The 16,669-nt window shown below is 41.5% G+C and overlaps 1 protein-coding gene and 1 long non-coding RNA gene across 3 annotated transcripts in view; one reads left to right on the top strand and one right to left on the bottom strand.

The window, feature by feature from the left end:
* kcnj19a (potassium inwardly rectifying channel subfamily J member 19a) overlaps positions 1 to 13,859 on the top strand; it is a 26,639-nt gene extending 12,780 nt beyond the window's left edge. The window contains exons 2-3 of one of the 2 annotated variants that reach the window (XM_050069917.1): positions 6,721 to 6,937; positions 12,808 to 13,859. In XM_050069917.1, coding sequence (XP_049925874.1) covers positions 6,721 to 6,937; positions 12,808 to 13,466 — 876 coding nt within the window. In that variant the 3' untranslated portion in view covers positions 13,467 to 13,859. The remainder of the gene's footprint in view (positions 1 to 6,720; positions 6,938 to 12,807) is intronic. The other variant, XM_050069918.1, reaches the window with a different exon arrangement.
* LOC126405899 (uncharacterized) overlaps positions 1 to 16,669 on the bottom strand; it is a 153,281-nt gene that overhangs the window by 11,725 nt on the left and 124,887 nt on the right. The gene's annotated exons all lie outside the window — the stretch shown is intronic.

Here is a 16,669-nt window from a genome sequence, read left to right on the forward strand (position 1 = left end):
CTGCCCGTGCCGCACTCTAACACACACACACAAACACACGGAAAACCGGACATTATCATCAGTTTATAAAAAACCCCCGGACGCCCCGGACGGGACGTGAAAAGTGGACATGTCCGGGCAAAAGAGGACGTTTGGTCAGCCTATATGTACCAGCACTCTAATGTGTACCAGCACTCTAATGTGTACCAGCACTTTAACTTCAACGAGTAGGCATGGTAAATTACACAGCTCAGATGAGCAAATATCTTTTTGCACATTGGTCCCTATCTGGTTACCAGTATGTTGTTTTTTTTTAGATGCTGAATGTTTTACTGTCTTATGTTTTTTTGTTTGTATGTTTCGTGCTGTTTAAGCAGCAGTACCCTGTCTCTAATCCAAATTTCTCCCAAGGGAGACAAATAAATGGACTTTGACTTTGACTTTTGACCTTCTGAACATTAGGTTTAGTTCACTAGGTTTAGGCAACAGAAGTATGCCATTAGATATAGAAAAAAAGCATAGTTTGCCTTAAAGCCTATAAGCATGTTTGTTACTTACATAATATAATCTAATGTGACATATGTGACATATATCCCATGACATATGTCAATACCGTAGTATGCTACACGTACAAGCACACTATGTTGTTGTTGATTAACTCGGTTACCATTTGGTTTCACATGGGAAATGAACAGGGGCCTCCTGGGTGAAAGTGTGGACTTTGGTTGAACCATACACCTCCATTCCCACCTGCCCTGTGAAGACTATCTCGCTCTTTATACTAAGTAGTTGTATGGAGCAGCAAAATATGCCACCGCTCCATGCATCTTATACTGTTGCTAAAGGTTGCCTCATTGTGTTGGTATCTGATGCTGGTATCTGACGAGTTGGGAGTGAGACCTGGTTGAATCAACACCTCTCTAAAACTGTTTCAACAAAAAGTAAATATTGCAGGACCGTTGTATTAGACGGCATTTGTTTTATCTATAGGTGTACTTAATGAACTGGCAACCAAGTGTAGTCTTTGACACATGTACATGTTACATATTCTCAGTTTTGATGAGGAGAAAACTGAGCAGTCCATCCCACGTTGGATTGTCCAATTCATTTGACCCTTGATTTGATCTGACCAATTCATCTCACTCAGTCTAGGCTTGATTGGGTGTTAGATGGCCCAACCTTTCTGAATGTACTGAGCAGGCAGACGGTATCTGGCAGAGGGGAAGCCTGCGTGATTCGGCTGGCTTGTCAGTCGACCTGATTGCCTACGAGCTCCTCCACCCGCCTCTCCCAGGTTACTGATTGATGAGGGCCCAGCAGAGCATGGAGTGGAGTTGAGTAGTAAGATAGGCCACTTTGGGTCTAATCAATTTTATTTATCACCTGTCTTCATCCATGAGCATCATTCACACCACTAAAATGCTCCTTTTTGTGAGCATCAAACAAAACCACAAAGCCTTTCTAATGCTAATGAGCAGCTGTCAGGTTGACTGGGTCAATGAATAGTCAGAATGTGATGTGTAGATGTGTTTGTGTGCACGGCTAGTGTCTCTGCTGCACAGTTGCCCCAAAAGCATAATTGAAAATGAATGTGTCAGAGCTCGGGGAGAAAAATCTGTTTATTTGTTGGAGTGCGGGATTTACATGAAAATAAAAAACAGTAGACAAGCTCAGCTATCTCAGGATCTTTGTGCCGGGAGAAGCGTAGGAGAGTGCCAACGGGGTCTGTGTAAGGAGCTTTGCCTGTCAGTGTTTGCATACAGTCATTCATCATTTAATCTTCGCTGACAATGACAGAAAGTGAAATGTAACATTTCCCTTAGCGAGCATGAGATAACCCGCATCCACCCAAACAGTATTCAGCAGCCTGTAAGCACCTGAACAATGCCCCCCTGACATGAAAGTGCTTCTCCAACATAAATCCAGACGAGCATCTCATTGATATTCACAGGAGATAGAAATAGAATGCAATGTTTTCTGGCATAATGCAAAGTCTGTTTACTCACACTTCATTCACAGTCTCGGAGGGATAAACTAAAGGGCAATGTCACTGAGAGGTCAGGATTAAGTTGGGCGCTGACTAGTAGCTGCTGCTTTACAGGAGTAGTTTGGATGACAGAGAGGGCGGAAGCAGAGATGTAGGAAACCCAATTTATTTATGAATGAAAACAATTTGCTCACCCTTTGGAACCAGACAAAAATCTCTATCTTTGTATCCTTGATTCTCAGAAAAGATTCAGTCAGTTGCAATAGCCTTTAAATATCCACTGTAAACATGATGCTAAAGTTTCTTTAATTGTCCAATCATGGCATATCAGACATATCTTTCTGCTAGCGGCACCGTTGAACAAGACTGCTGCTTGCTAGCTAATGCACCCATGGATATAAACCGTGGTCCCTCCACCTCACTCTCCACCGCTCATGGAATGCAAAACTTGAAAGTTTGCTGATCCTGTGGGAAGTCAGGGGGGCAGTCCAGCCACTGAAGGTCTGTCTCTGTAAAATATGACAGCTACAGTAGCTTGAAAATGGCGATATGGGTAGTTAAAGTAAAACTGCCCATTTTCAACCAGCTCTGTGTCATGATAGGGTGTGCAGACCTCTGCCAGCAGATGAGCAGGGAGCTCAGGATGTTCATGGCACAGGGGGGAAAATAAATACTGTTCATCCTTACACACTGCCCACACCGCAATGAGAGAGCTGGATGAAAATTGGCAAAGTTTCCCTTTAATGGCTGTAGCAGCTTGAATTCAGCCAGCATCTGTTCGTAAAACAAATAAACAAAAGGAAGGTAGACACATGTAAACTAGACACAATACATAAAGGAGGTAGAGGGGCATTGAAAATCAATGTCCTGCCTCTAAGGAGAGGGATGAGAGGGAGTAGAATTCCTTGGTGTATTTTAGCAAGGGTGGTGTTCAAAGCCACTGATGAACTCAAGCTGTGCTGTTTCACAGGGCACCCAGCTATAACACAGGTCTTTGAGCCAGCACCAGACTTCCTGTGTGCCACAGCAAATAGGCTACTACTTGCAGCAGTAGGCTGGCAGCCTCACCTCCGTTATTTGGAAGAGGGGGTAGTTTACAGTGGGTTGGAAAAACAATCAATGTGTCCTGATCTTTTTTGGATTTAGGGATGTTTACAGTCCAGCAGCTGGTCGTTATCATAAAAGTAATTTCTCTTTTAGTAATAAAAGTGATAAAAGGGCCTCTGGAAGTTAAACAACCAATTTTAGATTATGTAAGAACAAAGTAAGTGTCTGATCTTACATTTTTCCCTTTTAAAATAGGCTACTAACTCTACACTGCAGGAAAATGCTGTTTTATTTCCATGTCTTCTTTATGGGTCATCAGCTGGAGAGCATATTGACTTTTTGATTGGGACAGTGATTGGAACAGTACTGATGTAGCCTACAAGTGCAGACGTGTATTTAAGACCCCTTTACAAGGTTCTGGTTATCAGCCAGAGAAGGGTTTTCAACCAACTTGCCGTCAACTTTTGCTTAATTAGCAAGCTATCTACATCTGATAAAATCTGGAATAGCAGCTGTAACTATGTGGGGCAGGGCGGACTGTATAGGTACGGTAATACCAAACTGAGGTAACTAATCAAAGTAACTGTGAGTTTAAGCCAAAGATATTCCACTGTTCTATTTATTATGACAACACTTTGGGTCAGAACAAACAAATGTACATGACACTGACTGAGTTATGGAGGCTGGAAGAGGACACTGGCTATGAGGAAATAATGTGTTGATTATTTTAGGATAAATGAGAACAAAACAGCCAGAAATGGTAGAAAGGGTTGTAGAGAAGGGGGTGGGACTGTGTGTGTGGGATGAAGCTGTGTGTGGCAGAGGAATAGTATCTGTGTGTATGTGTGTGTGGGTGAGTGGATGGCTGGTGCCCAATTATTCGTTGGAAGTGAAACAATGTAGAAAAAGGAAAAGAGGATAAAAATGAGCTTCGATATTAAATTCTTTATAAGAAAATCAGCTTGACACTGATTTTTGATGTTATTTTAATGTTAACTGTTGACTTAAAAAGAAAGTTTTCCAAGTATCCAAGTAATTTTTCAGTGCTATTTTAAGTGGATAAGAATAATAGTGTACATTAGAAACACAGACTGAAGTGTCTTATCTCACCCTTACCAAAATGGAAATCTACCCTGCTCAAACAACCAGTTTAAACTTTTTTGTAGCAGCGTTGGCCATCCTTCAGTTTTATATTGAAAATATTAAAGGTGATTAATAAATAAAAGCTTTTGAAAAGGCTGCAAACCTCTTTACTGACAGCAGGATTAAAAAATTGAAAATTTAACGTGTGCAGGAAAGAGTAAACAGACCGCTAAGTGAGAGATGCAAACAAGACGAGAAAAGGTGAACAGATTGATTAGACAGAATAAGACAGGAAAGTAGAAACTACATCCAGGAGCTTGGTGCTGAGCTTCAACATCATCTGGGCAATTAAATGCTTCCGCACCAGTTAACACTCTGTGGGCAAGTCCTGTCCAAACACGGCTGCCTGTCTCATACGCCCACCTGCAAGTTCCTCTAAAAATCAGTGTGAAGCGCCAAGTCTGTGGCTACTGCAAACAAGGCACCAATGGAAAAGTGAGATAGATGGAGAGAGAAAACATCTTCCATCACCTCTTCAGGAGGGTGATATATGTATTTTTAGAGAATCACCCCATCACACCTTTAGACTGAATTTTGAGGTGCTTGCACAGCTTGTACTACTGTAGTTTCATTTTTTGGCTACTTTATACTAGCATTGCATGTAAAAATCCAATGCACTGTTATATATAAATATCCAGTGGCTTGTGACTCCTCACAAATAAAAGCAGTGTGTAGCTGGGGCTGCTTGTCACATTTCAGATGTCTGAGTGGTTACCACGTCTACCAAACTTCTAAAGATCTCTACTGGGGTCTAAAGAGGTGAAATTTAAAATAATTTACAAGAAAACAAAATTTAGAGTAAAGTCTTAGAAACGACCAACAGATTTGTGTATCAGGACTTAGTTTTTTATTGTTTCCTCTCTAAGTAATAATCTTAAGATCCCCCTGATTTATTTTACCCCTTGGTTGGGGGTATATAATGAAAACTAGCACCACCTCAAGCAACTATGGCAATAACATGCTGCTTTTACACTGATGCATCAGTATTAACGAGCTAATGTCATATATAACAAAATATCAGTCACTACCACTTTTTCCACAAGAAAAAAAACGTTTTACTTTAGGCATTGGCAGATTATTTATTTAATGTAAAATTATGTACTTATTGTAAAATTACTTGTGTTAAGTTTATGCAAGTAAAGTTACGTAGGTTATGATTAGGAAGAGAAAAATGGTTGGGCATGGTCAGGTTATGTATTTAATGTAAGTTATGTACTTAATGTGAAGTTACCTGTGTTAAGTTTAGGCAAGTAAAGTTACATATGTCAGGTTTAGGAAAATAAAGTTACGTAGATTAGGTTTAAGAAGAAAAAAGATGGTTAGGCATGGTCAGGCATTGCCAGGTCATGTATTTAAGGTAAAGTAATATAAAGTAGTATACTTGACATAAGTGTACTTGTGTTAAATTTAGGCAAGTGAAGTTACATATGTCATGTTTAGGCAAGTAAAGTTATGTTGGTTAGAATTAGGCAAGTAAAATGCAGGCAAAAGTTCCACATTTAACATAAAGTTACGTATGTCAGGTTTAGGCAAATAAAGTAATGTAGGTTAAGTTAAGAAAAGTAAACATGGTTGGGTGTTGTCAGATTATATATTTAATGTAAAGTTATGTACTTTACATAAAGTTACTGGTGTTAAGTGTATGCAAGTAAGCTCACGTAGGTTACGTTAAGGTATGTAAAGTTACATTGGTTAGAATTTGGTAAGAAAAGTTACGAAGGTTAGATTTAGGAAGCTAAAATTACGTAAATTAGGTTCAGGAAAAGAAACATGGTTGGGCGTGGTCAGGTGATGTATTTAACGTAATGTTACGCATTTAACATAAAGTTTAGGCAAGAGAAATTCCGTAGGTTAGGTTTAGGTGAGTAAACTTATGTAGGTTATGTTAAGGAAAGGAAAAATGGTTTGGTGTTGTCAGATTATGTATTTAATGTAGAGTTATATACTTAACATAAAGTTAGTGGTGTTAAGTTTAGGCAACTGGTAAAAGTTAGTTTAAGGCATGTAAAGTTATGCTGGTTAGGATTAGGCAAGTAAAGTTATCTTGGTTCAGGAAAAGAAATATGGTGATGACCTACATTAAAATCTCACCTCACTTGGTTTCACATAAGATATGATCACAAGTCTCCTGGGGGGAAGTCCTGTGCTCATTTGACCCATCTACCAGCCTAACTTGCCTCCCTCTTTACACTATATCCTCCTTTATTCCCATAAACACATTGGTCACGTGATTGCAGCCTTCCAAAGTAAGTGGGTTATAAACCAACAAGTAACATTTAGTAACATTTTGAATGCAGGACTTGTAATGGAGTGTTCTTACATTGTGCCAAGTACCATTAGTACTTTTAGTTAAGTGAAAGATCTTGTTACTGGATTGGAGATTTATGTCCTGTTTCATTAGACGAAAGGAAGACAAACGATGCTGGAACAAGAATCTTTCTTCCCCTGCTTTGCGATAAGAAGCATCTAATCTTCTCTTTCCTGTCTCTTTTCTATCTTCATTTCACTTCCCTGGCTCTTCCCTCTGTCTTTGTCCACTTCCCTCTCTCTTAACTGTCTTTCAGTCTCGTCAGACACCCGAGGGCGAGTTCCTGCCTCTGGACCAGTGTGAACTGGATGTTGGTTTTGGGACGGGTGCAGACCAGCTCTTCCTTGTGTCCCCTCTCACCATTTGCCATGAAATCAATCCCAAGAGCCCCTTTTTCGACTTATCCCAGCGCTCCCTCATGAACGAACAGTTTGAGATTGTCGTTATCCTTGAGGGCATCGTGGAGACCACTGGTGAGGGATCCTGAATCATACTCATTTTCCCATCACTTCTGTCACCTGTTTCCTTTTATGCTTTTTGCATCCACTTCTATCTCATTCTCATTTCTCCTTTCCGTCACTCCTCTCAATCTAAATGTAAATTCCTATATTAATATCAAGCCACATAACATTCCTGTCTAATAGACACTAATCTAAACTTGAAATCTCATTTCCCCGCCATCTCAGTTTTGCATATTTGAATAACGTGGGAGATGAAAAGAAAAAAGTTAGAATGAGAACAACACATGAGATAGACACCCTGATTGAATTATGAGGAATACTTTATTACAGCAGAATTGGTTTATGCCCACCCTATGCATAATAAAAGCCTATGGTCATAGATGCGTGTGTCACATTGATAAATGACCCAAGGTTTTAGTCGAAGTTCCACTCCATTTTTCAGATGACAGCTGAGAGCAGAGGTAATTCTGAGCCTGTGAGACATGGTTATACAGCTGCAGCCGTAAACTAAAAGGCAGCCATGCCGGAGTACTCTCTGTGACAACACTGTTCTCTCTGTTGCATATGTAACAGAATGATTCTTCCCTCAAGTCCAATACAAATAAATCCATCTCCCTCTTTTCTTTTTAGCTCTGCTTCCATCCATCCCCCATCGCCCTCACTTTGCCGCTGCTGTAGAAGAAACCACAGAGCTGAATAGGCTTAGAGCAGGAGGGAGGGATCAGCAGGGAAGCATAGAGGCATGCAGGCAACTCGGTCTGTGCTCCGTTGATAATACCATTAAATCAGGGTGCAGCCAGAAGTTTAGTGTCGCAGTGCTGTGGCACCCAGAGCTGAGGAGTAAAGGAGGGAAGCCCTGGCAGTACACCTTCAGTGGGCCACAGTATCCTGTTATTCTCACACTGCCCTCACATCTAGCTACTGCTGCTGCACAGCTGTTTATCTTGTTGATCGTCTCTCCAACTCATTCCAGTTACGTTTCAGTCAGACAGATTATAAGGTAGTCACTTTAATATTTGTCAGTTTTAGTTGGCCTCTTATACCCCTTTCCCACCAAATTTAGGGCATGTGATAGACTGCTCACCTACTGCCAGTAATCTGCCTTTCTGGTGTGTCACGTCACAAATAGGTCAGAAAAATGATTACTGCCCAGTAGAAACCATCATGGAGGCCAGATAATGTTACAGTGGTTACTTCTTGTTTATGTCTGTTACTTATTCTTTTTCTCTCAAACTCAGTGCAGACACCATTTTGAATGATGTTTGAGCACTGCTTGGATGGAGACATGCAGTATTTTATGGCATCCCATCAGTGAAGTTGTATTTCCATCACTGTCAGTAGAAGGCAATCAGAGCTAGAGCAGATAGATACTTGTGACTACTGCAGAGTCATTTGCCCTGGGAGTGAATGCCGATCGTAACATTTCCCATTAAATACAATAGCAGATATTAGTGGGTGTTAGTGGTTCCTTTGTCCAGTGGAAAGGGGGCTTTACAGGCAGTATTGATTCTGTTTTTTTTTACAGGTAAGGAACAAAGAGCAGAGAGGTTTGAAACAGTATGTGACCCTGAACAGATGAGAGCAGTGAAAGAGAATGAATTGATAGATAGTTGGAGAATGCAGTCTCTATAGACTGTATAACTTCCACAGTCACAGTGTTTACTGGTTTATGCTCAATGATTTTGTACTGTGACAAAGCTAGGCTAAACATAATCACTGTATTGACTTTAAACCTTTTATGTTAAGAAAGAAATGATCATCAAAAACAATCTCAAGTCATCATCTAATCAATCCAAACCTGACAATTTAGACTCTCTTGAAATCACTGTTAGTCATCTGACAATGGAAGGTACTCATCTGATCCAAAATGGACCCATGCAAAACATACTAAAATCCCACTTACATAAATCAATAAAAAAAGTGATGATAGTTACACCAAAGATACTCTTTAACAGAAGATACCCCACTAAAGCTGCGCCAAAGAACAAAATGGTATACGCTTCCGGTCTCCTAAGTTGGCATGGTCGTCTCTCCACTGCATCCACCCACTTCGTTTGGAAGTATAGTAAACATTGTGTGATGGGGTCCATGTCATTGGTCCGACAGCCCATTGGTCCGACATCCCATTAGTCCGACGGTCCGCGGTGCTGAACGGCTCCCGGCGGGCGTATTTCTGCCTTGATGGTGCGCCGCAACCGGCTCTGGGTCAGCTGGGAAAGGCTTGAGGCGAAGCAGGCTCACGGCTTATGTGTTTGTCACTTTCTTTTTCATTTTAACCCACACCATGATCTTTTTCTGACCCTAACCAAGTGGTTGTTGTGCCTAAACCTACCCAGACCTTAACCACAGGGCATCATGATGATTTCGGAACGGACTTCGGAACAATGGGTTTAATATGGTCGGAACAATGGGATGTCAGACCAATGGGCAGTTCCTGTGTGATGGATGAAATAAAATTCAGAACAGCACATCACTATATATAGTACAAATTTAATGTTTGTTTCTTAATTTTCCACTCATTTTTATCTGCTAGCTTAAAGTCCGATATCAACCGAGTGTAAAATCACTCACCAGAGTGTCATCAGATCTCGTGTATGTTGCTAAAAATGAGACGTGTCTTGAACAGTTATTTTTTTCCTGATTTGTCCGTCTGAAAAAATGCCCTTTCCATGTCAGAATGTCTAGAAGGGTTGGGGCTTGTATAAAAAATGGGTTCAATATTTACTTCAGTGACTATGGGGCAAAGGAAATGGTCATAATCTGTACTCACATTCACTTTTCCCATTGGAATAAATAGACTCAGAGCCGCGACTTGTCTCCTAAAGGGGCGGGGCAGTGGGGAAGCATGTGACACAGATACAGGAAATTAATCTAAAGTGGGCTGTGTCAGTTCATCAACAGTCTGTGGTTACACCTAATCCAAAATACGGTCAATACAAATAGACACAAAAGAGAGAAAAAGCCAATGCATGAGTCATCACGTAATGAGCAACAGGGGCCAAAAGAGGAGCAATCAATGCTATTTCTTCCTGTACATCACAGTTAAAATTGTCACGGATGGAGAGTGACAATGACATTCAGGGAGCCTATTGAGCCCTAATAAAGCCTAAGCAGCAGCTTGATAGGTTGGAGGTGTGTGTAGGCTTTGCAAAAATAGAGCCAGGGCTTCAAACAAGCACGATGTCAATTAGCCTGTTCAGTGACACATAGAGCCGGTTAGGACATCCTAATTTTGAAAAACTGAAATGATTTGTTTGCTTTTTTGCTTATTAGCATTGCATGGAGTTAAGAAGAAATGTTAGGGCCGTTTCATAGTTGACGCACGCAACGCGAGCAACGCACTTCCTTTCATAGTCAACACATTGAACGCAAGCGACGTGGGCAACACTTGAAATACAATACATTGCTTGCGCAATAGGGGGTAGCAGAGTCACCAGTACACTCTGGCTAGCTAGTACTGCTGTAGCTAGCTAGTACTGCTATTTTATTAGAGTGCAGGGCACTAGAACTGTCATATAAATGGGGGTGTGCCCGTACGAGTTCGCAAAGTTTTTCCTCCTTGCCCACCATATTTCATACCTGCTTCTTCTGTGAATAACAAAAAGTGGTTAATTTCATATTTCATACCTGCTTCTTCTGTGAATAACAAAAAGTGGTTAATTTCAAGTACGTTGCTTGCATTATCACCCCCGCTGACGCATGGTATTACACGCGCTGCTGCGTCGCGTATCAAAAAAATGGACAACACATAGACGCAAGCACGCATCAATGCGTCTCAATGCATCCCAGTGGGTTCGCGTCTGCGTGCCTTTGCATTGATTATGAAACGGCCCTTAGACTTGTCTTGAATGCCAATTTTTCCAGTGTGATGATTATGACATATCACAAGATCAAAAGTGATGGTAAAAGGCTTTGCAAACGGAGTATGTATTTTTCGTATCCATTTTTTTAAATCTGTCATTCGACAAAAATTGTTGAATCCGATGCATCATGACAAAAAATATGGACTTGTGCAATGGCCTTAAGTCCTCTCAGGTCCGCAGAGAGCAGGGATGTGTGGTAGCAGAACAAAAGCTTATCTGAACCCAATATCATATCATTTGAACTTTGTTGCTCCAAACCAAGAGGACCTTCTAAGACCTCTAAAAACAGAGCAGAATAGAATGTGTATTATAAACAAAACCTTTGTAAACTATTGAATATAGGGTGGTCAATATGACTTGATTTAAGTTCCTCTTAGGAGGGTACTCTTTTTTCTTCTCGCATATCAACTCCATCCATAGGTTACACTTTCACTAATATGCAGATGACACACACATCTCTGCAAGTGTGCGTTAAGTCAGATTCTTGCAATGTAACAGTGGCCAGATTTAAATAAGGTCTGACAAAAGAGGCGAAGCATCATAATGCGCTCTGTAAACAGTGCCAGTGAAAGTTACTGCCAGGAATTTTACATAAAGTCTTCTTCAGGGACGCCCTCCTCGCTGCCTGCCAAGTGTTTGCATACTTGTGCTGAGGGCTTTTATTTTCATGCAAGATGCAGTAAACATGAACCAGCTGGTTGAATACCCATATGACACCTGGATGATGAAACAAAACTGGCATGCCTGTCAGGCTCTCAACCCACAAGCCTTCACTGCACTGGTATTACTGCTTTTTTTATGCATCTACAGTCAGCAGGAATACAGTGGTTATTCTCCCAGTAAGAGGAGAGAATACAGCTGGAAAATTATCTTGGACTCACTCTTGTGATTAAAACTAAGCCTCTGGGCTAATTAAGACAAAAAATGACCTTTGTGTAAATGTAGAACTGACTTTTCTGTGGATGAAGCTGAGTAGTGAGCCTGGAATAGCATCAAGCTATGACATAACACTGCACATATCATCCCTCAGAGGGACAGGCTCAGACTCCTACTCTACAGCTAACTGTAGTGTTTCACAGAAAAGCTCAGGTGGAAGCAGAACCACTGAATCAGAGAAAAATATGGACTAGGTGCTTATTGATTGCAAAGAAACAAGCATCAAAATGTCAGGAACATTATTTTACAGGAGCTGAGGTCAAATGGAATAAAAGTGTGTTGAAGATGCTTGTAAGCTGTTATAATCCTGTGCACAGCAGACATGCAGGCACATGCTACACTGCTAAGAAATCCTTGAATTATGGAGAAGTAATAAGCAGCCACCAATAGAGAAAGATATCAGTTTGTCAGAAAACAAATTCAGGCCAGTAACTTTCACAGTTATAATCACAAGCTACAGTTCAGACATGCACACACAGGACCCATGGCTCTTGACACTGATGATGTTGAGGGACTGCTTATTATGTTGATCAGATTTAAACTGGCAATTATCACAGCCAACACAAGCCATGCTGATAACAAGCATCACTCACCTTTCACCCATATTAACAGCACAAGACAATGGAAACATAAAGCACTGCTTTAACATTCAGGAGGGAATGTTTAAAGGCAGATACTTTGTAAATGGTACAAAACGATGTCCGTTATCTCATCTCATATCACAGATATTTCATTTTAGTACATTTGAGGTGACATGCTTAGAACATGGAAAGTAGTGATAATAGTCAGTGGTTATAGCTGTTTATCTGCTTTCGTGAACCACTTGGGAAATGGTATTAATCCTTTCCCAGTTGATTTACTGTATTCAGTCTCCAGTGTGTGACTAAATGGGGCTAGGTGGTAGATTGCACAGGAAGGAGCATGAAGCAGTGACTCCTTAAACAATAAAGAAGAGCAGAGCGGAAAAGAGATAATGGGAGAGAATGCTGCCCTTTCACATTCCTCCTTATCAGCCACTGATTGTTTTGTTGGAGCTAAACTCATTGATTTATTTCATATTACTGACCTGTCACTCTCTTGTAGGTATGACATGCCAGGCACGGACGTCATATACAGAGGATGAGGTTTTATGGGGCCATCGTTTCCTGCCGGTCATGTCCCTGGAGGAGGGCTTTTTCAGGGTAGACTACTCTCAGTTCCACAGCACGTTTGAGGTACCAACGCCACCATACAGTGTCAAGGAGCATGAAGAGAAGAATTCGCTGCCCTCGCCTCTATCTACTCCCACTCCCGCACTGACTGAAAGCCACGGTGCCCGGCGTGACCGGGTGTTTTCTGTGGATTGCATCAACACATCAGAGGACAGAAGGGGAGGGACTGGGGGTCGGCTGCCGAGCAAGCTGCAGAGGATGAGTTCGTCCGGGAAGGAAGACCTGCAGAGGAAGGTGCTTCTGCTCAGCTCCCAGCACTCGGAGAAGGCCTGCAGCACAGGAGACCTGCCCTTAAAGCTACAACGCCTCAGCTCCTCGCCAGGACCCGAGGCGGAAAATAGGCTGCAACTCAAGTCCCTCAAGGTGGGCTTTGAACCCATGACCCAGTCTACTGGAGACCTGTACCAGCACAGCCTAACGCCCATGCTGTCCCCTGCTCCGGTCCCCATGCACAGCCCACTGCTCTCAGCTGGAGGGAGGCCAGAAGACAACCTGCCAGCGAAGCTACGGAAGATGAACGCTGACCGCTGAGATCCAGACAGTCCCACAACAACAGACTCCCACTGACCTCCGACCACAGACAGAGTGGAGGAGTTGCGCATGGAAACAGAGATGTACTTTACCTTTGGAGGCTTTAATAGGAAAAAACAAATGGTTTTACTGACAATTTATTGAATTGTTTTCTTTTTTCTTGAGACACAACCTTTACTGAAATTACTGTGATTTCTGTGTTTCATAGCAGAGGCAATCATGCAGGCTTTGTTACACACAAAACAAGAAGAAAACACAAATTTCATGCTTTAATGCGAATTTGATCATTCTGCAAGAGTTGTGCATGTATACACCAAGTCCATGTATGCACCACTACACTTAATAGTCAATCTTAGTTTTATCTAAATATATAAATTATATGAAGATGATAATAAATGCTGTTTGATCTTTCTCTTCATTGTGTTTTTATTGTCACACCCATAAAAAATGGATATTAAGTTTATGAACTCATTGTGATTGTTGAGTGCAACAGCTTTGCCAGATGTCAATAAGTAATCCAACAGTGCAATGCAATGCAGTTTTAATAGGCTCTTGTTAATGCCCTAATTTTGTCCCCTTGGTAAGCAACACTTTTCTCAGTGGATAAAGTGCATATAAGACAGAGAGACAGGATAATGAGCTACGCTACTGCAGACAGAGAGAAATATGAAGTGCGTATATTGGGGAATGGAGGCTGATTATAGTCAAGCCATTGTTCCAGATGGGAGTAATGTGGCCACTGAGGCATCATGTCTGACAAACTCACCAAAACAATTGATTATGTGGTCTTCTCTCCAATGTATGTCTGAGCACACGACCACAATTGTCACTTAATATGCAATAGTCTCACGTAGCCCGATCCATCTCCACAGAGCAGTATGTGTCAGCACTAGAGAAAGGTCTGGAATCACCTACTATCATTCTGCTATAGGGAAAAAATGCTCTGGCTTGGTAATATTTCTTTAAACCAATCACAATTTGGGCAGCACTAAGCCCAGAATGCAGCATCAGAGCTTGTTTTGGTGTAACATTTGCACGTGGTGAGGTGAGTACTGTCATTTGAAAGGCAGCCTAAAAAAGCCCCAAAAATGGTAATAACAGTTATAAACCGATTTAATGCTTTAATGTAAGAGTTTAGGCTGTCGGTATCAACGTGAGTTTGTTGGGACCGTTGAGTGACCATGTTGAGTGTTAGTGCTGCTGATGTTTTAGCTCGTGATGTAGGAAAGATGTGACAAATCAACTCCAACTGGCCATGTCAGACAATGGATCAACATCTGGCATGACAGTCCTGTGAGATAGAGTCTGGGTTTTTCCTAGGTGCTTTCATAAGTTATTTAATTGGTTGTGGATCTTAGGGCTGCCCAAGACTAAGACTTTTCCTAGTTGACCAATAGTCGTCATTTAGTCGCCTGCATGTTGACGGTATTAATTTAATTATCAAACTATATATTTTGGGCGGGGCAACACAATGATTTGAGTTCAAGGTGTGAGAAAGAATAGTATCAGTAACATTGTTAACACTGTGCTACATTACAGAGAAACTCAAAACCGTACTAATGAACCTTCATTAATATAGGCCTATATTTTATCTACAAGTGTATGTCACACACTGAGTGAGCCGCCTGTTAATGACGCTGTCGGCAAAGCAGTAATGATTGTGCTAAGTGGCTAATGGGCATGTAGCTTCTTCCATGTTTCAGATGATACTACATGTTTGTAGTTGACGAATGATAGGCGAATGTTTGTCTGCAGTGTTTACATATCACCTTGGGTTCGTCCTTCACCTTCTCAAAATGATCCCACACTTTGGATTTCCTGTCCAACATGTTATTAACTAGCCTGTGTTATAACCACAGGTACCAGCCCTGTAAATTAGGGGCCGTACACATGCCGCATCTTTAACCGCCTGGAAAATGTGAGGTCGGGCTCTGGGTGCTACTCTTGTGCCTTTTTTGTGGCAGCTTTCAAGACTGCAGTGCCAGGTTGCATCTGAAGTTGCTAAGCAACCCTAACAAGCATTGTATAGTCTATTTACCTGAAATCCTGAGTGCAGAGCTGATCTTCTTCCAGGCAACGTTTATAAGTGTGTAGGCGTATCGTCCGTGGGACAGATGTACAGCTCTGGTTAGCCCTGCACTAACATGATCAACTTTTCCGTATTCATCAGACTGAATATTTACAGAAGAAGGGAAAGATATCTATCAGCTGTGATTGGTTTGTAACGTGACTCCTGTCTGACTGCTGAGCGTGGCCTCTTCCTGTGTCTGTCCATTCAAATTAAATTCCCACATGGTCCAGTCGTATAGGTTTTGATTTATTTTGACAAGGCGCAGCTCCTAATAGAGTTTCATGTTTGTGGGGGTTTTTTTGTTTTGTTTTGTTTTTTCTGAAACTAAGCGACCAATGAAATCTTGCCAACTAATGACCTTTCTGGTCGACAAACGTTTGACTATTAGGGGGCAGCCCTTGTGGATCTTAACAACAATTACGCAAAAGCACAAAGCAGGCATGCCTTACTGCACCATGTAAATCTTCTGTCAAACTTGCCATTTTCAGCGTATTAAGTTGTTGGCTCCAAAGATTTTGTTTCTTCTCACAAGGAGATTTTTAAAACAATAACACATAGTCAGCAGAAGTAGGGAGAATGCTGACCTAACCAGCCGGCCAATGGCAGGCTTATAGCCACAGTCTACATCCTGTGAGCCTAAATATCCATTTGTCCAGGTATGTACCTACAGATTTTACCAAAAGTCATATTTGTTCGGCTTTTGGATTAACTGCCAGTGGAACTGGAGATTTACTGTATAGCGCAACCTCTGCTATAATGTCTTCCAACAATTTAAAAGAACAAACTGGGATTAGAGGGCAGAAGACACACAGGACTAAACTAAATCCAGGTATAAACACACCACACTGCATGGATGTACCTCCACAAAAAGCTTTTTCAGCACCATGGGGTCAGCATATCTGAGGTACTTAGAGCCTAAGCCTTAATGTCACCACAATGGCAGCACAAAGACAGGAAAATCAATGGAAGAGGGAGATTTTCTCCGCTTTAACTGCTTACTCACAGAGACCCTCCCCCTCTCATTATGCATCTGCGGCTTCAACCACCCTCTCAGTTGTACATAGCTTCAACTGCTCCGTACACTCGATTGCTCTTTTGTAGCCTCCTGTGTGTGTTTGCACACTTCATCACG

Source organism: Epinephelus moara, chromosome 18 (assembly GCF_006386435.1).
Source record: "Epinephelus moara isolate mb chromosome 18, YSFRI_EMoa_1.0, whole genome shotgun sequence".
In the NCBI taxonomy this organism is placed as follows: domain Eukaryota; kingdom Metazoa; phylum Chordata; class Actinopteri; order Perciformes; family Serranidae; genus Epinephelus; species Epinephelus moara.